The sequence below is a fragment of the Pelodiscus sinensis genome, chromosome 19 (genome assembly GCF_052426305.1).
Source record: "Pelodiscus sinensis isolate ZL-2025 chromosome 19, ASM5242630v1, whole genome shotgun sequence".
NCBI lineage: Eukaryota > Metazoa > Chordata > Testudines > Trionychidae > Pelodiscus > Pelodiscus sinensis.
The window spans coordinates 24,192,842-24,215,351 of NC_143070.1; the positions used below are offsets into that span (position 1 = coordinate 24,192,842).

The 22,510-nt window shown below is 48.8% G+C and overlaps 2 protein-coding genes across 2 annotated transcripts in view; both read right to left on the reverse strand.

Annotated features, from left to right (window-relative positions):
* Window positions 1-22,510, reverse strand: part of LOC142820483 (butyrophilin subfamily 1 member A1-like) — a 646,031-nt gene that overhangs the window by 25,645 nt on the left and 597,876 nt on the right. The window lies entirely within an intron of this gene.
* LOC142821517 (uncharacterized) lies at window positions 2,793-22,409 on the reverse strand. Its single transcript, XM_075912678.2, has 9 exons — window positions 21,817-22,409; window positions 21,194-21,289; window positions 17,753-17,983; window positions 17,420-17,442; window positions 16,604-16,719; window positions 15,987-16,046; window positions 13,348-13,548; window positions 10,524-10,637; window positions 2,793-10,237 (listed from the first exon to the last, which is right to left on the reverse strand). The coding sequence occupies exons 1-9, from the start codon at window positions 22,186-22,188 to the stop codon at window positions 8,910-8,912; spliced, it is 2,541 nt and encodes an 846-aa protein (XP_075768793.2). The 5' UTR covers window positions 22,189-22,409; the 3' UTR covers window positions 2,793-8,909.

A 22,510-nucleotide genomic window follows, 5' to 3' on the forward strand; every position in this document is an offset into this window, starting at 1 on the left:
AGACAACGTAGAGGGCCACGAATCTTACATGTGTAACATCCTGTCTCCAGAATAGGGGGAAGACTATCCATTTTACAATTTTGAATATATGCAAGAAATGGGTACATGTGGCAAATTGTGTTTATGCCTTCCACTTTGTGACAAAGTCCCTTGTTAGCTCCTGCTGGGTTCTGTGCTTTTTGACAGTTTCTTGTGTGCCTCAGAGACTCAAGCTACAGAAGTTGTCCATTTGATCTTATTTTCAAAAACGTTTTAGTGTCTACACAGCACTAAATATCAAAATAACCTGCTGTTCTGAAATGTCCCTTATGCCTCATGGAATGAGGTTCACAGGGACATTGGAATAGTGAGCCCATTGCATTTCAAAATCGGGGGCACTGTTAACCCACAGAATAGTTATTATTACAGGGGTCTCCGTACCCCGAAATAGTACTGCAGTATTGTGGTTACCTTACAGGCCTATAGCAGGGGGCAGGTTTGATGCTGAATTTTCAGCCTTCTGCTCTTGGGAGACTCTGTTGCTGTCTGCAGCCATGGGCATCTCTAGTGCCCCCACCCGTCACAGATTGCCAGACAAGAGACAGAGCTGCAAGGGGGGCAGGTGTTTTCAGACTTACAGTAGAGGGCACAAATTTCTCTCTAGGGAGCCTGCAGGAAAGGAAGCCAAAGAAGATGGATTTTGAGGGGTTTATAGCAACCAGTCTAGCCTCATCAGGTCCCCCTGAGATGTGACCTCAGATTGCAGGATTCAGAGTCCTGAGTGCTGCCCCTTACACCACAGGACCTACGCAAGACACCTGTGACTCAGCTGGGCCAGACTGGAGCCCGGGACCATGCCTACTGGGACCAGCTTTGCTTGTTTTCCTTCCACCCAGGACCCCCTTCTTCTCCTCCTGGGCTGCAAGGAGCCTCCCTGGGATGCCCAGAGACAAACACAGGACTCTGCCTCCCTGCAGCCAGCCCCACCCCACAGGACTTGGCAGAACAAAGGGGAGGGGGCTCTGCTCACCCCTCTGAGTCCCACTGAAATGCTGAGCTTTTGTCCTGCCCCCCTCAGCTTGGCTTCCCCCCTCCTCCCCATTTCTGCCTTGCTTCCTCCTTAGGCAAATCATACAAGGGAGGCAGCAAGAGGAACCAGCCCCATGCCCCAACCTCCCAGGGCAGGGGAGGCAAAGCTACAAGCCTCCAGCAGGTTCCTGGCCTAACCATCTTACTTCCCTAGGCTGGCACAAAAGTGCATTCTCATCTGATGTCTCCCCCCCCCCAATCACATAAGAGTTGGGCTTATCCCAGGGAGAGGGCCAGGTAGCAGAATCTGCACTTACCTGGGCACCAGGGGGAGCTGCAGTAAGAGCAGAGTCTGTGTTTCTGCCTGGCTTTGAATCAGGGATCTTTTGCATGTTAGGCAAAAGTGATAACCACTACACCAGAGAAGCACATCTTGCTGGTGGAAATTGGCTGACTATTCTGTTCCTAGCTCTTTCCAACACCCTGCTCTGCAGGGGAGGGGAATGCACCTTGTGAACACTCCACCTCTTGTTCTCATGGAAGCCACAAACCCGAGCTGCCAGCTCATCCTTTCCTCACCAGTCCCTTGAGATTTGTAGCTCAAAGCTGGAGCAGCTGTGGAAGGAGGTGAAACTACAGAAGCTGATGGGACAATCACCTGGCAGAGGGTTATTTTTTCCCCTTGCTGGGGCTGATGTGGCTAGAACTGAGGAGAAGAAAATCCTCTTCCCTTCTCAGGGGATAGGAACTGCAGCTTCTCCTCTCTTTGGTTCTACTGAAGTTGGACCCCAGGACTAGACTATTTCTTTCTAAAACCCTGGTGAAAGCTGAGGGTGAATTGCTTATAGTCTGAGAATGTGAGTTAAGGAAGGGCATCAACCAGCATGGGGCTTGAACCCATGACCCTGAGATTAAGAGCCTCATGCTCTAGCCACTGAGCTATCCAAAAAGTGTGCAAGTGGCGGTCTCACAGCCAATCACAGCGTAGCAGGAGCCAAGTATTCTCAACTGCCTGACTCAAGGCTCTTTCTTGCTCATAATGTGGGGTTCTCGTCTGTGGGGAGGTTCGAGCTCAAACCCCACTCTTGACACACGCACTTCTTTCCCCACAAGGAACAGCCTCATTTTCATCTCTCCAGTGAGAGGAGAAGGGCCCCAGAGTCTCCCAGCAGGGCTCTGGCCTGTTCTCTGCAAAATGTCCAGCCTGTTTCATTTTCTGCAGGAACGAGTGGGATCCATGCGCCCTGTTCCCCAGTGACAAGTGTGTGTCCTCTCCCCCTTTCCACAGACACAGCAGGCCAGGGGGTTGTGCACCTGCAGTGGCCCCTTCCTACTTGGCCTCCCACAAAGCTGAGATGAAAAGCTGCTGGCAGGAGTACTGACTGAAGGAAGGTTGCAGGTGGAACACAATAAACTTAACTGGAGAAGTGCTGCCTTTACAGGCCAGAGGTAGCAGGATTTACTCCCATCTTCTCCTGCCTGCGCCTTGGTGCTGAGGGACCGGCCCCTTTCCTGCTGTCTCAACTCTTATTCCCACAATGCACTTTGTGCAGGGGCCATTGGTTTTTGTGCCAAGGTACATGGCTGGGAGCCAGGACTCAGGGCCCTTCCCCAAATACACAAATCCCCCCCTCCGACCTGCTCACACTGTCTGGCTGCCTCCAGCATGGGCTAAGCTCAGGGGCCAGGTGGGTGACCTGCCTTGCAACTGTAATATCATCAGACCCCTCCCACCCGCCCGCTTTGTCTGGCAACAGTGCTCCAGTGGGCCTCAGACACCCAGCAAGAGGAAAAAAACCATGTTTTTAAAACCTCAGTGCATGGAAGACAAAGCACCAAGATTTCACAGTACCCAACCCAACCCCAGCAAGTCCCACTCAGATCTGAGCTCAGATTACAGGATTCAGAGCCCTGAGTGCTGCCCCTTACACCATTGGACCTGGGCAGCTAGTACTCTTAGTTCTCAGGCTGGCCTCTGTTTTCCTGGCTTCCCGCCAGCTGCTTCATCTCTCAGGACTGCTGCTTTCAGGACAATTCCCTTGTTAGAACCAGTCACACTCTGGGGTCCGTGAGGATCCATCCCGCATGAAATGTGTGTTACACAAAAGTCTCTTATCCAGGCCCAGTTCCCAACACTGGATGCAAACACATGGTTGCTATGGGGGTGTGGCAAGTGCCCCCTTACATAGTGGATTATTTTTAATTAAACATTTGCATCTCCATTTGTCACATTTTGGATTTCTATTAAACAGGGATTCTTAAAATGACCACAAACCCCTAATGTGTTCCTGCGCCAATGCATATAAACCAGGCAAACCCAGCCTCAGCTGGAACCAGTTCAAACCCGCTGTGTGTTTGGTTTCTGTTTCCGTCCATTCCACAAGGGAGAGATCTGGATGCCCATTGGCAGACCACAGAGAATAGCCTGGATCCAGCCTCTATGAACACCCCCGCCCCACACACACACAGAAGCACCTTGAGCTATTACTAGTAACCCAGCTGTTTGGCAGACAGTATTTAAGGGCAATACACTCAAGTGAAGTACTGGGGTTTTGTGTTCAATTCTACTCTAAAACAGTGCTTTATACTTGCTTTACCTTTACAATTAGCTTAAAAAGCTGGAGTCCCAGCCCAGAGGCCAGTGAGGAAGGGAGCAGTTAAAATGCTCCTTTATGTCTTATCTCCTCAAAAATCCACCCTCCTTTCTTACGCATCTGCCACTGAGGCCATAATATGTGAGAGGGGGTTTTGACTAGTCCCTGTCTCTCAGCTGCAATCCCAACTCCCACAGCGTTCACTAGAAGGGTACAGCCTGGTAGGGCCTGAAAACCACTGCTCTAGGTGAAGTTTGAACTCACAAGCTCAGCCTGTTTTCTATGACTATTACTTTATAGGTACTGGACACTGACCCATTGCACCACTGGAGCACTTTCTCCAAAGTCCTCAGATTGTGAAAGTCAAGAAGCACAAAGTGGAATTGAAGCAAAGGGGGCAAGAAGATCAGTTCTCAAGGTTTTCCAACAAACCAACATCTCACCAGCAGATCCCACAGAGATTTGAACTCAGCTTGTAGGATTCAAAGTCCTGACTGCTGCCCCCTTATGCCATAGGACCATCACTCTGCTACATACATGAGTTTCTCAGCTGGCATCTGATCCTCTGATCTCCCTTTTTTTTCCATTCAGCTGCTTCACCTCTCCAGACCCTGCCCCATCTGTATGTGGCCTCATGGGAACTATCTGGCTCCCTCTCAAGCAGAGGAAGGAGAAATGTTGCCATGTGTTACACACGTTGGCACTGTACAGACATCGTCCCAGTATTCTCCTGCCCTGAGCTCCATGGGACAGGGAGAAGCTCCAAGAGATGGCTCCCCTGGGATCACGTCTCACATGGATCCAAAGGCTGGGGGCTCCCAGATCCACCCTACAGATGGGAATGCTAGTTCCTAGAAGCTCCCACCTAGAAACCCGTGAGTGAGGGTTCACAAAGAAGGTGGGGGAAGAGTAGTTGCAGAGGTTTTTGGGTGGGAGAGTGCAGCTTCTTGGCTGTTGAGATAAGTTCAAGAGCAGCAAAGGGAGAGGAGGGGAAGTGGCTGCCAGACACTCTGCATGGCCCCAGGAACTGGACCAAGAGCTGTCCTTGTGTTTCTTGCTTTAAAGTGATGCTTCTCAGCCATTTGGCTAAGATCAAGCACTTCCCATGTCTCGGAAAGGATGAAAAGTAGTGAGAGACAGCATGTACCTCCCCACATTATATTAGCTGGGAATCAAACCCAGGTTAACTGCTTGGAAGCCAACTGTGCTCACTCCTATACCACCAATCGCTGTGCTTAGCATGGCTGTGAAAATTAGTGAGGGAAGTCCATGTCTGCCATGACATGCTGGAGGCAAAAGGGTGCCTGTGTGGTTTGGGTAAAGCATAACTTCTTGCCCGATTGGCAAAGATCAGGAGTGGTGATGTTGGGGTAGTAGCAGCTCTGTATTCTCTGTGGTGTGAGGAATTGGGTGGCAGAGGAGTCCCAGAGGTTTCTGTGTGGGTGAGTACAGATTCTCAGCTCTTGAGCTGGGTTCAAGAGCAGCAAAGGGAGAGGCAGGGAAGTGTCTGCTGGACACGCTGTGTGGCCCAGGGATAAGGACCAACAGCTGTCTTCATATTTTTTGCCATAAAGCCTTGTTTCTTGGCTGTTTGGCTAAGATAAGAACATAAGAACGGCCGTACTGGGTCAGACCAAAGGTCCATCTAGCCCAGTATCCTGTCTACCGACAGTGGCCAGCACCAGGTGCCCCAGAGAGGGTGGACTGAAGACAATGATCAAGCGATTTATCTCCTGCCATCCCTCTCCAGCCTCTGACAAACAGAGTCCAAGGACACCATTTTATCCCCTGGCTAATAGCCTTTTATGGACCTAACCTCCATGAATTTATCCAGCTTCTCTTTAAACTCTATTATAGTCCTAGCCTTCACAGCCTCCTCTGGCAAGGAGTTCCACAGGTTGACAACACGCTGTGTGAAGAACTTCCTTTTATTAGTTTTAAACCTGCTACCCATTAATTTCATTTGGTGTCCTCTAGTTCTGCTATTTACGGAACTAATAAATAACTTTTCTTTGTCTGCCCTCTCCACACCACTCATGATTTTATAGACCTCTATCATATCACCCCTCAGTCTCCTCTTTTCTAAACTGAAAAGTCCCAGTCGCTTTAACCTCTCCTCATATGGGACCTGTTCCAAACCCCTAATCATTTTAGTTGCCCTTTTCTGAACCCTTTCCAAGGCCAAAATATCTTTTTTGAGGTGAGGAGACCACATCTGTACACAGTATTCAAGATGTGGGTGGCCCAGTTTCATACAGGGGCAGTAAGATATTCAGGGTCTTATTTTCTATCCCGTTCCTAATAATTCCTAGCATCCTATTTGCCTTTTTGCCCGCTGCTGCACACTGCGTGGAAGTTTTCAGAGAACTGTCCACGATAACTCCAAGATCTCTTTCCTGATTTGTCATAACCAAATTAGCCCCCAACATACTGTACATATAGTTGGGGTTATTTTTCCCGATGTGCATTACTTTACACTTATCCACATTAAATTTCATTTGCCATTTTGTTGCCCAATCACTCAGTTTGGTGAGATCTTCTTGGAGTCCCTCACAGTCTGCTTCTGTCTTGACTATCCTAAACAGTTTTGTATCATCTCCAAACTTTACTACCTCACTGCTTACCCCTTTCTCCAGATCATTTATGAATAAGTTGAAAAGGACTGGTCCCAGGACTGACCCTTAGGGGACACCACTAGTTACCCCTCTCCAATCTGAAAATTTACCATTTATTCCTACCCTTTGTTTCCTGTCTTTTAACCAGTTCTCAATCCAAGAAAGGACCTTCCCTCTTATCCCATGGCTATGTAATTTACACAAGAGCCTTTGATGAGGGACCTTGTCAAAGGCTTTCTGAAAATCCAAGTATACTATATCTACTGGATCCCCCTTGCCTGCATGTTTGTTAACTCCTTCAAAGAACTCTAATAGATTAGTAAGACAGGATTTCCCTTTACAGAAACCATGTTGACTTTTGTCCAACAAATTATGTTCTTGTACGTGCTTCACAATTTTATTCTTCACTATTGTTTCGACTAATTTGCCCAGTACTGAAGTTAGACTTACCGGTTTGTAATTGCCAGGATCGCCTCTAGAGCCTTTTTAAAATATTGGTGTCACGTTGGCTACCTTCCAGTCATTAGGTACGGAAGCCGATTTAAAGGATAGGTTACAAACCACAGATAATAGCTCAGCAATTTCCCATTTGAGTTCTTTTAGAACCCTTGGATGAATGCCATCCGGTCCCGGAGATTTGTTAACATTAAATTTTTCTATTTGTTCCAAAATCTCCTCTAATGACACTTCAATCCGGGACAGTTCCTCTGATTCATAACCCACAAAGGAAGGTGCAGATTCAGGAATCTCCCCAACGTCCTCAGCCGTGAAGACTGAAGCAAAGAAATCATTTAGTTTCTCTGCAATGGCTTTATTGTCCTTGATTGCTCCTTTTTTAGCTCGATCATCTAGGGGACCCACAGGTTTTATAGCAGGCTTCCTGTTTCCAACGTACTTAAAAAACATTTTATTTCTTTTTGAGTTTTTGGCTAGCTGTTCCTCAAAATCTTTTTTTGCTTTTCTTATTACATTTTTACCCTTGATTTGATAGTGTTTATGTTCCTTTCTATTTATCTCACTAGCATTGAACTTTCACTTCTGAAAATATACCTTTTTGTCCCTCACTGCTTCTTTTACATGGTGGTTAAGCCATGGTGACACTTTTTTAGGTCTCTTGCTATGTTTTTTAATTTGGGGTATACATTTAAGTTGGGCCTCTATTATGGTGTCTTTAAAAAATTTCCATGCAGCTTTCAGGGATTTGGCTCTAGTCACTGTGCCTTTTAATTTCTGTTTAACTAACCTCCTCATTTTTGTGTAATTCCCCATTTTGAAATTAAATGCCGGGGTGCTGGTCTGCTGAGGTGTTTTTCCCACCACAGGAAAGTTGAATGTTATTATATTATGGTCACTATTCCCAAGCGGTCCTGTAACGGTTATTTCCTGGACCTGATCCTGCACTCCACTCAGGACTAAATTGTGAATTGCCTCTCCCCTTGTGGGTTCCTGCACCAGCTGCTCCAAGAAGCAGTCATTTAAGCCATTGAGAAATTTTATCTCTGCTTCTCTTCCTGAGGTGACATGTATCCAGTCAATATGGGGGTAGTTAAAATCTCCCATTATTATGGAGTTCTTTATTTTGGTAGCCTCTCTAATCTCCCTCAGCATTTCAATGTCAGTATCGCTGTCCTGGTCAATTGGTTGGTAATATATCCCTACTGCTAATTTCTTATTATTGGAGCATGGAATTACTATCCATAGCGATTCTATTAAAAATATTAAGTGAATCAACATGTTGATTTCATTTGATTCTACATTATCTTTCACATATAGTGCCACTCCGCCACCCACTTGGACTGCTCTATCCTTTCTACATATTTTATATCCCGGTATGATTGTGTCCCACAGATTTTCCTCATTCCACCAGGTTTCAGTGATGCCTAATATGTCAATATCCTCCTTTAATACGAGGTACTCTAGTTCACCCATCTTATTAGTCAGACTCCTAGCATTTGTGTACAAGCACTTTAAAAATTTGCCACTGCTTGTTTGCCCTTCCCTGATGCACTGGATTCTTTTGTATGCGGTTATTTGTCTACTCTGGCCCATGGTTTGCCCTCTCCTCTCTCTCTCACTACAACTTAGAGAGTCTCTATCAATGGATTCTCCTCTAAGAGAAGTCTCCCTCCTATTCACATGCATCTCCACACCAATCAGCTTTCCGAAACTTTTCTTGCACAAAAGGCCAGTGTGGACAGGCAAAATGAATTTCTTGCGCAAGAAAGCCCCATGGCTAAAATGGCACATCTTTTACACAAAGGCACATGCCAGTGTAGACGTTCTCTTGCTCAAATACTCTAATGCAAAAACTCATGTGAAAGAGTATTTGCGCAAAATCTTGCCAATACACATTGGCAGTAGCCAATTACTCTAATGCAGGAGGTAAGGAATGGTGCCCCTGGCCTCTGTTTGTCAAAGGCTAGGAGACAAATTGCCTCATTATGATCTTTGGTCTACCCCCTCTGGGGTACCTGGTACTGGCTACTGTCGAAAAAAAGGATAATAGGCTAGGTGGACCTTTGGTCTGACCCAGTATGGCTGTTTTTATGTTAAAGTTTGACCTGTGTTTGAAGCCTTTTCTGCAATCAGAGCTGTTATGAGGTGACTCTCTTGTATGTTTTATCTGATGGTTAGTAGGGCTGGAGCACCAACTAAATCTTTCCCTGCAGTCAGAGCAGGTGAAGGGTCTCTCTCATGTGTGGGTTCTCCTATGTATAACAAGGTGTGAGCTTCTACTGAAGCTTTTCCCACAGTCAGAGCAGGTAAAGGGTTTCTCTCCTATGTGGGTTCTTCTATGTCTACCAAGCACTGACTTCTGACTGAAGCGTCTCCCGCAGTCAAAGCAATTGAAAGGTTTCTCTCCTGTGTGAGTTCTCCTATGTTTAACAAGGTCTGATCTCTCCATAAAGCTTTTCCCACAGTCAGAGCAATTGAAAGGTTTCTCTCCTGTGTGGGTTCTCCTATGTCTAACAAGGTTTGAGTTCTTCCTGAAGCTTTTCCTACAGTCAGAGCAATTGAAAGGTTTCTCCCCTGTGTGGGTCCTCCTATGGATAACAAACTCTGAACTTGTACTATAGCTTTTCTCGCAGTCAGAGCAATGGAAAGGTTTCTCTCCTGTGTGGGTCCTCCTATGTCTAACAAGGTGCGACCTCTGATTGAAGCTTTTCCCACAGTCAGAGCAGCTGAATGATTTCTCTCCTGTGTGGGTTCTTCTATGTCTAACAAGGTATGAGCTGCGACTGAAGCTTTTCCCACAGTCAGAGCAATGGAAAGGTTTGTCTCCTGTGTGGGTCCTCCTATGGTTATCAAGGTATGAGCTGCGACTGAAGCTTTTCCCACAGTCAGAGCAATGGAAAGGTTTGTCTCCTGAGTGGGTCCTCCTATGGTTAATAAGGTGTGAAATCTGACGGAAGCTTTTCCCGCAGTCAGAGCAGTTGAAGGGTTTCTCCCCTGTATGGGCTCTCCTATGTGTAACAAGGTGTGAGCGGCTCAGAAAGCTTTTCCCACAGTCAGAGCAATTGAAAGGTTTGTCTTCAGTGTGGGTCCTCCTATGTCTTACAAGGTGATCGCTTCTACTGAAGCTTTTCCCACAGTCAGAGTAGTTATGGGGTGTCTCTCTTGTATGTATTTTCTGATGGTTCGTAAAGTGAGAGTGCTGACTGAGGCTTTTCCCAGAGTGAGAGCACTTCAAGGGCTTCTCTCTCATATGGGCTCTTTGATGTTCAATAAGAGTTTCACAATCACTACAAATGCAGGGTGACTGTTGATGGGGGATTTTCTGTTGAACAGTTTCCGTGTTACTTTTCTCCCCTCTGCTTCTGTGACTATATTTACCCTGTCCCTCTCCTGGATGGTTTCCATGCTGCCTTTCTGGGCTATGCTGACTCTCGCAAGTCTCTCCCTGCTCATGTATGTGGGAAACATGCCCTTCAGGTCTTCCCAGTAACATCTCACATGGAGACACTTGCTCCGATCCGTCCTGCTGAACAAGATCATGGTTCTCAGTCAGCATCCCATCACCTGTTGGGATAGAGAAATAATCCAGACAGGAGTTATTGTCTATGATGAGCTGAAAGAAAACTCTGAAAGAGGAAAGGAAAAGGGGACACGCTAAAATAATGACTGAATTATCATGAGCTTAGCCCCCTTCACAACTCTTCCACAGAGGAGAGATCCCAGCCTCTCCCCACCCACCACACTCTGGCTCAAGTTGAAGACAGACTGAAAAGTAAGATAGACTACATGAAAACACACAAGTTACACCTGCTATAAGCTGGTTTCTGAGGCAATTTAACTGATTGCTCACCTGTGTGGGTGCCACTGATGATCTCCCCTTCCTTACAGCTCTGGTGATCTGGGACCTGCAACTCCTCCTCTCGCTCCACCCAGGAGATCACATGAGCTTCAGAGAGTGGAAATCCTGTTTGGAGAGCAATTAATCAAGTGCTAATCTTGTTCATTAAGGTCTCTGCCATTACTGCTTCCAGAGTCAGGATCTGAGTCACCCATCCAGAGAGGCTCCTTTCCCCACCTTGCAGAGAATGGGATCTGGCTGATACAAGAGCCCAGGACACACACACCTGCAGTAAAGGTGCACACCCCCCCCCCACCTTGAGAATGGCCCAGCTCTTTCCCTGGGGGAGCTGAGCACTCTGCTGCACTCTCTAGGGTATAACTCAGTCCCCCTCAAAGCCCATTCCATCCCCCCCATCCCCAGTATCTCTGGGCAGGACAGGAACACATTGCTCAGAAGGGGAGCTCTAGGGAGGGCTGGCAGGTCTGACACCAAGGCTCCCAGACAGGGCTCAGACTGTAGTGGCCACATGCCAGGTCACTAGGACTTGGAGAGGAAGGACTAGCTCTTGCTTCCCAAGGCTCTGTCCACAAAGCTCCTGGCTGGTGGGCTGGGCTCCCCCTGCTCTTTGGCTCAAATGTTCTACTTGGGCCAGAAGGAGGCAGAGGAAGTTGTCGAAGCAGCTAAGTGAATCCTTGGCAGGCTGCTTCAGGCCCTGCCTATGCTCCTAACCCAGACTACCTGTGTCTGGGTGGGCCCTGCTAGCTGCCCACAACAGCTGCCATTCCCACGGCTGCCCAGGGTGGCACTAGGCTTCTCCAGCGACCAGCCAGGGTGAAGCTGGGTCGTGCTGCTTCTCTGATGCTTGGGGCTGTTACTCAGCTCCTCGTCTGTAGCCTTGGTTCTACTTTGCCAGCAGAAGACTTTGTGTGGTTTCCCAGTCTGCCTCTTCCGGCGAGCCTGGCCTTTGATTTGGGAGGCACAGTATCTACCACATTTGCACCTTGTAAGCGCCTTCCCCTGAGCTTTGCCTCCACCCCTTCTTGGACCTGCATTTAGTGTTTGGAAGAGCCACCTGTGATGTGACCATGGAGATCATTGTGCTACCACTGTTACACAATCGCAAGAAACCTTGTGCAAAGTGTGCTGTGTGCCGAGTCAATGGGAAAATTCTGATCTGATGACTATGATTATCTTGTTTATGTCCATTATTTTGTAACTAAAACAAGCCAGGCTTTGGCAGAATGGTGGAGCACTGGGTACCAACTAACCAAGTAATCACATTCCTGAGCAGGAGGAGGGCAATCAACTCAACGCTCTCTGCAGTAACTGCAAACACACAGTCCTAACAAATAGCTCACTGACTCTTGTGCACATGAACAGGATGAGGGGATAATGGATATGGATGTTTTTCTCAAACAAACAGGCAGAAGGCCAAAGAGGGTAGAAACACATGGAACGCAATATGCATTTTGTTTGTGTCAATGTGAGAGGAGGGGCAAAGCCACAGGAGGGGCATGTTGATACTGGCTGAGGGGCAGTGTTCTAGCTGCTGACTGAGCTGGTACCATTATTAGGTTGGGACAAGTCTCACTATACCTGTGCCTGAGGAGAGGGGACACTAGCACCCTGCTCCTTTCACAATAAACCTGGCTGAGTGCCTTACCCTCCGAATGGAGCTTCGGTCTTTCTTAGCGGCAATCCTGTGGTGTGCTGCATGGATAAGCTGCACGCTCTGCCAGTGCCGCTGGCATCAAGGCTCCAGAAAGAGCCGCCCTGAATAAGCCATATCAACGCTCTGTGGCGCTAGCAGCAATTCTAATGGCACTGCAGTTGCTGAGGGAAGCAAAATTATCAATCACAGCAGCACCTGGGAACTCTGATGTAAATCAGGACCCCATTGTGTTATCGCAGTGCTCATATGGAGCTAAGCATCACCCCTCTTTAGTGTAGGTATCCTTCCCAGCCCTGAGAAACAGGGACACACTATAAAAGCTAGTAAAGAGAGAAATGACCACACAGAGAGTCTAAGAGACTTGATCAAGGTCACACAGGAAGATTGTGATGAGCAGAGAACTGAACACAGGTCTCCTGAAGATAAAGCCAGACATTCACACAGGAAGAAAAAGTCCCTATCCAAAGATATTTCACTCTAAAAACACAACACAGATGACGTGATTTATCTCTACTGCACACAGAGGCAAGTGAGCCCCAGAGAGAATAAAGCTGAAGTTTTGAAAGGAAACCCAGCCTGTGCCTGTAATGCAAGGAGAGCTCTGCTCACGTTTCTCTACTACAGAGCTACCTCGGACAAAATACTCACAGAGCGTGAACTGCCTCATCCACCCTCCCTCAGCCCCAGTATCCAGCCCCTCCCACTGGCAAGAACAGGATGTCACAGATTAGCTAGAAGCAGGGAAGGACTCTGGGAACCACACCCTCCTTCCAGTGGCTGAGCACACTGCCACATGGGGACCCTGCAGCCACTAACAGCAGCCAGACCCAGACCTCTAGTACCTGCTGTTCCTGCCTGAGCCCTTCCATTCACACCTCTGGTCAAGGCACAAGATGGGCAAGATGGGGGGGGGGGGGGGGGGGGGGCAGAAGCGCAGTGAGACCTTAGGTGTGGGAAGAGGCACACCATTGTTACATCCCTGAACCTGCTTTCCCTGGGAGTGGGCACGGAGGGGACAGTCTTTCACACAAGAGCCAGGATTATTATGGCAGATACTCCTGACATTGGGGGCAGAGGCAATGAATAACCCTGAACCAAACCCAACCCAGATGCTCCAGAGCCCACCCAGCTGCTGTTACCCAAGGAGGCAGGAATCCTTACTCAGCCAGCTCACAGCCTCATAATTTTCCTGCATCACATCCCAGTAGAGGGCTCTCTGGTCCGGGTCCAGCAGAGCCCATTCCTCCTCAGAGAAATACACAGCCACCTCCTCGAAGCTCACAGGCTCCGCCACGGCCATTTCCTGTCCCTGGCTCTGCAGGCCAGGGGCTGAGCTGGAGTCAGACATGGGTGTTCTGCAGCCTGGCAGGGGGAGAAAAGGAATTGGAGACATTTCAGAAGAGGCTTTAATCCTTTCCAAGCCCCCATTCTTCCCAGACTCTGTCCGTGGTGACACACATGCTAGACTGCCATTGTGGGCAAAAGTTTTAGTCTAGATATTCCATAAACAGCGCACAGGAGTTAGATCCCAAATACACATTCATTTCTGTCTGTACCTGGCTTGTGTTACATTACTGCGTCTGTAACAACGGGATTTAGTTCTCAGCAACCAGTGTTTCTGATAAGCCTGACCATGGACGTAGGTTAAATGTAGGCTGCTGTATTTAAAACCCTTAGTCTTCATTCACTGATTTGCAGCACAAACTTTGCTCTCTCATCTGAAAGACGTTATAAACTCTTTCCACAACAGAGTCAGTGAAATTAACACCACCATTCAGATGTTTATTATTAAACATGTGCGCTGAGTGTTAGCAGGATGAGATCTTAAAATTAAAGAAGATCTTCTCAGTCATGCAGTCTGACCCCCTCAGTGGCACAAGCCATTGCACTTAGTCCAGTTACCCAGGCACAAAGCTCTGTTTCCCCACAGTAGCTGTGTCTAGACTGGCAAGTTTTTCCGCAAAAGAAGCTGCTTTTGCTGAAAAACTTGCCAGCTGTCTACACTAGCTGCTTGAATTTCTGCAAGAACACTGACGATCTCATGTAAGAAATCAATGCTTCTTGTGGAAATACTATGCTGCTCCCGTTCGGGCAAAAGTCCTTTTGCGCAAAAGGGCCAGTGTAGACAGCTCAAATTTGTTTTGCACAAAAAGCCCCGATCTCGAAAATGGCAATCGGGACTTTTTTGCGCAAAAGCGCGTCTAGATTGGCAAGGATGCTTTTCCGCCAAAAGTGCTTTTGCGGAAAAGCGGCCGTGCCAATCTAGACGCTCTTTTCCGCAAATGCTTTTAATGGAAAACTTTTCCGTTAAAAGCATTTGCGGAAAATGCCAGTCTAGACGTAGCCAGTGTTTTCTAGAAAGTCCCCCAGTGATTTGAAGACATCAGGAGATGGAGAATCCACCAGTTTTTTGCTCATTTGTTTCAGCAGCTAATCCTCTTCCCTGTCGAACATTTTTGCCTCTTCTCCAGCCTGAAATAGTCTGGCTTCAGCTTTTACTTACTTGGCTCTCACTGAGCCTTATCCAGTCAACGGCATGGGCAATACATTTTGATGGGGGGGCCAAATGGAATGTGGCTGAGAGCTGCACTCTTCCATGACATTAATGCAGGGTCTGGGATAGACATTGGGAGAAGGAAGCAAGCTTGGGGTAAGGGTTTGGGATGCAGGACAGATAGAGGGGTCTAGGAGGGAGTTTGGGTGAAGGAGGCAGGCTGTGATCTAGGACACTGGATTCGCCAACTACTCATTAGATATTTAAAGTAACTTTAATTTATGTAAGTGGCTGAGTGGACTAATAAGGGGTTGTAGGTTTCTGACCACTGAGAGCTCTTGCATATATAGATGAAGGAGTACAACAGAGTCTGGGCATGGTGAGTGTGGGGCAGGAGTGGGGAGCAGAGATTAGGAGAGGAAGGGAGAGGTTGGGGTGGCAGAGGCAAGCTCTGGCCAGGAGATTTAACTGAGTGACTCCTGGCCAGAGGCCAAGCACCTCAGGAAGGCAGGGAGCCTGCCCGACCCTCTCACAGGCTGCAGGGCCATGTGGGTGTGTGAATAATTATGACCCTGAGGGGAGGGAGTGCGATGCTTTATTTCTGTCCAGAAACTGGCCAATGAGATTGTCCTGGGGGGTGGAAACAGCACCTGAAGCCTTCCCCCCTCCCCTCCAGGCTCACAGTTGCTTTCTGAGGGACTTGTAGATGGGGAGTGGCATCTGTGGGCTGGATCCAATGGCTTGGCGGGGTGGATCCGACCCATGGGCTGTATTTTGCCCAGGCCTGCACTAGACGTAACAGCCCAGTTTCTTGCCTTGAACGAACTGATATAGTAGAAGCCAGGCAGCTCACTGCCTATTTATTGTTTGAAACCAACCCCATATTGAAACTGAGCAGTGAAATCTGAGCTTGAAGGTGCTGTCCACTGTGCGCTTTAACTTCACCCCTTTAGCATCACAAACCCATAGACCAGTGTTTCTCCAAGGCTACGTCTAGACTGGCCCCTATTACGAAATAGCCATGCTAATTTCCAACTTGGGGGTATTTAAATCCCCCACGGATTTCCCTATTCCAAAGTTGGAAATTAGCATGGCTATTTCATAATAGGGGCCAGTCTAGACGTAGCCCAAGTATTCACAGGTCCCCATGCAGTGCCCCTGGGTTTCCTCACTGATCAGTGAGTGAGAAATAAGGCTGTGTGCACCGTGGTCACTGGGTCTGGTTGGTAACTTCAATGACAATCCCATGAGGATGTTTTCACTGGAATTTTCTCATCATTTAAAGACTCTCCACCTGCAAACTCACCCTGTCTGAAAGCTCCCAGGGATTTTCCTCTTGCTCTCTCCAGTGCAGAGGGTAGCGTGTCTGGTGGGGGAAGGGATAAGGGAGGTGAGACTCCAGGCACTCCTCTTTATAACAATGTCCCCACTCTGAACTCTGCATTTCAATTGTATCAGAGACCAGACAGAGACACACTCAGGAACTGAGTATGAAAGAGTCTGAAACTTTCATTTCCTCTCTCACTTGGGCACCTCCCAGCAATGGAGCCAACATCCCCGCAATCTGTCCCAGGAGAGACAAGCTGTAAGTGAGATTTACTTTTCCCTCCTCACTCCCTCCCACTTGGTTTCTCATTCACTTACTGCCTCTTATCATAACCTGGAGCTGTGGTGGTGGGACACGTGGCCAACACAGTAACTTTAACCATTTTGATCTCTGAATGGGAGGTCCAGAGTTTGCAAATCCCTGGCTCTATCTCCAAGTAGCTGGGTCTGTTCACTCAGTGTCTCTAAGGACAGCAGAGTGATAGGGCCGTCATTCTCCACGTGGGAATTGAGGCAGAGGAATATTGGCTTCAGAGGCCAGATTCAATGGTCTCAGATACTTGAACCATTTTCTCCTCATCCATCTCTTCCAGGTACCTTTGAACTCCCTCAGAGTCTCTGACAGAGCAATCATTTTCTGAGAGAAACTGCTGACTTGTTCTTCCAGTTCAGGGGAAATCTCCTCTGGCAGCTGGAACTGCCCCATCTCACACCTGGACAGAAACAATTCAATGTGATTGTATTTAGTTTACTGCTGATAAGTTCTGGCTAGGAAGTCTCAGCTCTAACAGGCCTGGAGTTAGTATTCCTCCAATTTTCCCAGCATGAGAGCAGGAACAACACAGTCCATGGCCATGCAACTTTTCCCTGAAAGGCCCCATTGCTGTTCTTCACTTCTGGCCTGAGGAGACTGGCTGGGGGACAAAAGGGGAATTGAGTCTTCATGGCCAACTCACTCCTTGGCCTTCAGGCACTGAGAGACAAGAGGTTCCCAGGTGAAGGACTGAAGGAATCTGTCCAATAGGGACTAGACTGAGACACCAGCTCCACCCTCCCCTGCTCCTCCCACACAGGTCCCCAAACAGCCCTCAGATGGGACAGACTCTTGGTCCTTGCTGCCCTGGGCTGACTGTGCCCAGTGCCCAGCAGTGACAGGCCCATGTTCCACCCCACAGTTCTGAGGTAGCCAGTCCACAGGGAGGTAACAGCTCCAGGAAACACTTGAGGTCAGACTGTGCCCTGAATGGGGAATTCCAGAGTCTGCTGTGTGAGGATGAGACCCTCAGAATTAAATAAATGAAAAATATTCGTATCTAACATCTGGCTGTAGAGCCCTGGGGAGATGTGGTGCTAACATCAGCTCCAAGCCTTTTCCCTGCTCTCTGCAGTGTGAGGGGAGTGAGAGCCACATACCTAATCAGGGTGCTTCTGACGTCCTAGAAAAAAAAGACACAGAAAAGACTCTCAGCCCCATTGGACACACACAGGGGATCTCAGGGAAGGGATTTTGTAAACATGGGAAGAGAAGCCCTGCCCTGGCCCCAGGAAAATGGATTCCCTGAGTGAATGGGGCTTTACAATCTCTAGTAGCGCTGTGCCTGTAACTTTACATAGCACAGCAATTACTCACATGGCAGCAATGCACATGGAGTTACACCCAGATCTGACAACTGGACCACAGCACTTGTGATTCAGGAGCCTCCCTTCCCTGTGTGGGGAGCTGGGATGTTTCTCCCTCAGTCTCACCTTCAGGAGTTCATTTGCTGGCTTCTGACACTTCCCCTCCAGCTCACTGATCCGCTCCCTGAGACAGGAAATCTGCACAGAGAGTTTTCTGACAGTGTCAGTCTGGAGCCTCCCAATCTCCTCGTCCAGCTTCTCCAGCTGGGCTAGCAGGAGTCGCTCTTGTTCCTCCAGGAACTGCCGCAGCTGCTGAAACTCAGCCACAATCATCTGCCTCTCTGCTTGGGTCCATTTCTGTATGAAAACAGGGAAAGGGCTGGTCAAGGGCATGAATGGAGCCCAGGGCCCTTTCATGGAAAGCTGAGTGCGCAGTAGGGAGAATTTCTTGGAAAACCCTAAAATGTGTGACATTTGACTGTACTTTGTGGTTAGTAGGCAGAGGTGGCTCTCCCAGCATCTCCTTTGGCCCCTGTGTCCCCCTGAAAGGGATTTTCCCATGTCTGTCATGGGTAGCTATGACGTACTGTTGGTATCTTGCTGGTTGCTGGGCTTGGGCTGTGGGTGACCCCCACTGGTCATTTTCTGTACCGCGGCCCAGCAGAGTAGCTGATGGTCAGGGAGGTAACCTGTTCGACCAGTTACCTACCCGGGAGAGGAACAAAGGAAGGTGGAATGCCACCACTGCCTGGGGGCAGGGCTGGAAGGGATTTTTTTTAGTGTTGGTCTAGGAAGCAGGGGAGAAGGAGCTAGGGAGGGGGCTGGGATTGTAGGGCCCAGTCATCCCCCATCTCAAGGGGGGGCACTGAGGCCTCCTAGCCCAGTTCCTGTAATCAGATTACATCTGTGCTGTGCTGTATTCTGGAGAAGCAATAAACTCCCTCTATTCTACTGGCTGGTGGAGTCTGTTCGTGCCACTACAGGGGTGCAGGAGGCGGGGGACCCCGATGCGCCGCCACAGCAGCATCTTTTGTTATTCATGGGCTCTGGAAATTCAGACCCTGAGCAGCATGAGGCAGGACTCAGCACCACCCTGACAGATACCCTGGGAGGAAAAAGAAGGAAACATGTTAATGTACCAAGTGAGCAGAAAGCCCTTCAGGGGGACACACAGCTCCTTTGGGGAGGATGTCTGGGAAAGCCAGAGAGGCTGGTCTCATGCAGGGCTGCATTATGACTTTTTTTGGGCCCTAGGCACTTTTGCCTTCATGGGCCCTTTCTTCCATAAAAAAATTAATATATATATACATATAAATAAATAAAAAAAATATATTTTACGACTGCGTTGGTATAAGGACGAATATAATCCAGGCTCGATTATATTCGTCTTTATACCAATGCAGTCGAAGTAAACTGCCCTGAGGCAAAGTGGGCCTCCTATCCGCCATCATTCAGTTGGCGCCTATGGCCGAAGCCATACTGGCCATACAGTTTACAGTCACTAAGCTTCTCACTATAGTACAAAATAATAGTGCATATATCAAAGCGTTCTCCATTTTGATTACTTAAAAGGTATGTATTATAATTAATTTCATCAGTAAGTTATATCTTTAGGTTAGTGATTACCTTATATAAATAATTTATTAATTTTGCAAATATGGGATTGTTATTCACTAAATGTGTGAATAAATTTGAATGGAATGAAGTGCACATGTATATTTTATTGTGTTTATATTGGGTGCTTAATTATAACATTTGAAAAAAACCGTTACATCTCAAATATACTCACCTTATTTCAGAATTGATAAGTAGTTCCATAAAATTATTATATGTACAGGCAGTCCCTGGGTTACGTACAAGATAGGGACTGTAGGTTTGTTCTTAAGTTGAATCTGTATGTAAGTCGGAACTGGCGTCCAGATTCAGCCGCTGCTGAAACTGACCGCCAGTTCTGACTTGGTTCTTAAGTTGAATCTGTATGTAAGTCAGAACTGGCGGTCAGTTTCAGCAGCGGCTGAATCTGGACGCCAGTTCCGACTTACATACAGATTCAACTTAAGAACCCGAAGTCAGCTGCTGCTGAAACTGATCAGCAGCTGATTCCAGGAAGCCCGGGGCAGAGCAACTGTGCCTTGGGCTTCCTGTAGTCAGCACTGGTCAGTTTCAGCAACGGCTGACTTGGGGACGTCTGGGTCAGAGCAGCTGGGGTGCTGCTGGGTTGCTCCAGTAGCACCGCTCCTCGGCGCTACTGGAGCAACCCAGCAGCACCCCAGCTGCTCTGCCCCAGGAGTCCCGATTCAGCCGCTGCTGAAACTGACCAGCAGTGGCTGAATCAGGACGCCTGGGGCAGAGAGAGCAGCTGGGGTGCTGCCAGGTTGGTCCAGTAGTGCCCAGAGCGGCACTGCGGGACTAACTGGCAGCGCCCCAGCTGCCCTGCCCCAGGGTCCACAACAAAAGCCTGGTCTGCTGGGGAGGGCACACTAGCTGCGCCCCCCCCTCCCCCAGCAGACCAGGGACACAGGGAGCAAAGCGGCAGCGGGGGGTGCCTCGCCTCTGAGGCTTTGCTCTGGCGCGGGACCGCTTTGCTCCCGGTGCCCCTGGTTTGCTGGAGACGGTCCCCAGCAGACCAGGGGCACCGGGAGCAAACCCGCAGCAGCGGCGGGTCCCCGCGCTTCTGAGGCTTTGCCAGAGCAAAGCCTCAGAAGCGCGGGAACCCGCCGCTGCTGCGGGTTTGCTCGCGGTGCCCCTGGTCTGCTGGAGACGGTCCCCAGCAGACCAGGAGCAGCTTTTCTCGCCCCGGAGGTCGAGGTGGCTGACCGCTGCCTGTGAGCTCCGGGGCGAGAAAGCCCCGTTCGTAAGTCGGGGACTGTCTGTATACATGTGCAAGAAAGTATTCGGTAAAAATGCAAATGTGTATTACTGACGGAAATTCCGTTACGGTGTAATATCCGATTGTTGAGTTGAGCTCTAACTTTCTATTTGAATTATTGCAATTAATAATATAATATAAACAATTAAATTTTTAAATACTGTGGTTTTTTTTTATTTTAATAAACATTTTTCTGAGCCCTAAAAATTTCGTGGGCACAAGGTACTTATGCCTTCGTGGGCCCCTCCCACCATAATAATATCAATATTAAAAATTATTTTTGATATAACTTTAACTACTTCAACATTTTATTTTTTTTCTTTTTTAGGCAAAATTTAATAGATTTTCGTGGGCCCTAAAAGTTTCATTTTTTTTCTGATGTGAGAAAAAAAATTAAAACATTTTCTTCAACCCTAAGAGTTCATTTTTTCTTCTGACTTTAAAAGAAATTAAAACATTTTTGTGGGCCCCTAAAAGTATCGTAGGCCCCAAGCACTGCGCCTAATGAATACGTTGGCCCTGGACTCATGCACTGACATGGATGCTGAAGGCCTTTCTACACATGGATCTCACCCTGCAATCCACGATCCAGGAGAAACACAAACAAGCCCAACCTCACCAAGGCCACACAGGAGTCTGCCTCCTAACACAGCCCTCCCAATGCCAGTCCCTGCTGGTCCATAGCCACAGGCACCTACCAGATACTCCTGGCGTTTTCCTTCTGCTGTTGTTTTCCTTCCCAGCACCTGCTCTCTCTCTTCCCTCAGAGTCTTCAAATGGGCCTCCAATTTTTCCTGAAGAAACAGATATAAGCATGAGAGCAAACCCCATCAGATGTTGGGAGCCCATCTGTCTGCCTTTAAGAGAGTCCCTGTTTTGTGGAGCTCTGCCCCTGTCCAGTAGGGACTCAGCCCTGGACATGGTTTTGTCCGTAGAAGGAGACTGCGGATGCAGCAGGACACCTGCGACGGTGGGAAAATGATCAGTAGTAGCACCTTTATAAAGAATGATGCAGGTGGGGATTAGGGAGGTAAAAAATCGTTAACGATACTAATCATGTAACCAATTACAATTTTATCAGTGACAGGAGTTCTTTAACCTGCTGACAGATAGGGCTGATAGTGGAAATGGGCTCTCCTGGGCCAGGGATCTCTCCCGAGGTCTGCCTGGGGTGGCCACAAGGACTGCTGGCTGATGATAACTCCCAGCAGCTGCAGACTGACATTAGCTACCAGAGGGAAGCAGGCACTGGTGGGGCAGTGGGGAATTTAACTAGTAACTAGCACTGATAATTAAAACGCCCCTGACAGCAACTCTGTACCTTGTACTCCTGGGCAGCTTCCTTTATGGGCAGCACCCTGGGAGCCTGGGATCTGTCACACACCACACAGATGGGAGTTTGATTCTCTTCACAGAACAGCTTCAGAGCCTCCTGGTGCTCCCCACACACCCCGTCCCATCTTGCTCTCTTTGCTGCCTGGAAACTCAGCGGCTTGGCTAGTTCCACCACGTTTGCCAGCTGCCGGTTGGGCCGGAGGGGTCCCTGCTGCTCAGTGTCTCTGCCCTGAGGGCTGAGGGGGGCCTGGCAGGAATTGTGCCCACACTCCAGAGCGACAGGGGCTGTGAAATCCTCCAGACAGACGGGACGCGGCGCTTCCTCCCGGACACTTTCCACGGGGCTCTCTGCAGCCATGGCTGCCTCTGGGCTGGGGGACCGGGGCCGTGTCACTGTCCTGAGCTCAGCAATGGAGGGGCAGGTCCGGGGGGCGGGGGGTATCAGCACTGAGGATAAAACAAAATCAAAATTAAAAACTGAAAAAGCCCCAAAATATTCGTTCAGTCCCTGCCCACGCCAGGGCCCCCCATGGCCCCTCAGCCACCTGCCCAGCCAGACCCCCCCCCCGCACACTCTGCAGCCCCGCTGTGAGCCCCGGCGCGCACCCCCAGACACCCCGAGCCCGGCGGGAGAATCAGGAAGCCCGACGGAGGGACCGCGGTGGGGGGGGGCGCCCCGA

Excerpts from the sequence above, each read along its gene's own strand:
- LOC142821517 (XM_075912678.2), bottom strand. The coding sequence starts at position 22,188 with ATGGCTGCAGAGAGCCCCGTGGAAAGTGTCCGGGAGGAAGCGCCGCGT. Across the intron at positions 17,443-17,752 it reads CAGCAAATGAACTCCTGAAG|GACGTCAGAAGCACCCTGAT; the intron begins GTGAGACTGAGG and ends TTTTTTTTCTAG. Across the intron at positions 16,047-16,603 it reads GACTCTGAGGGAGTTCAAAG|ACACGCTACCCTCTGCACTG; the intron begins GTACCTGGAAGA and ends TTCCCCCACCAG.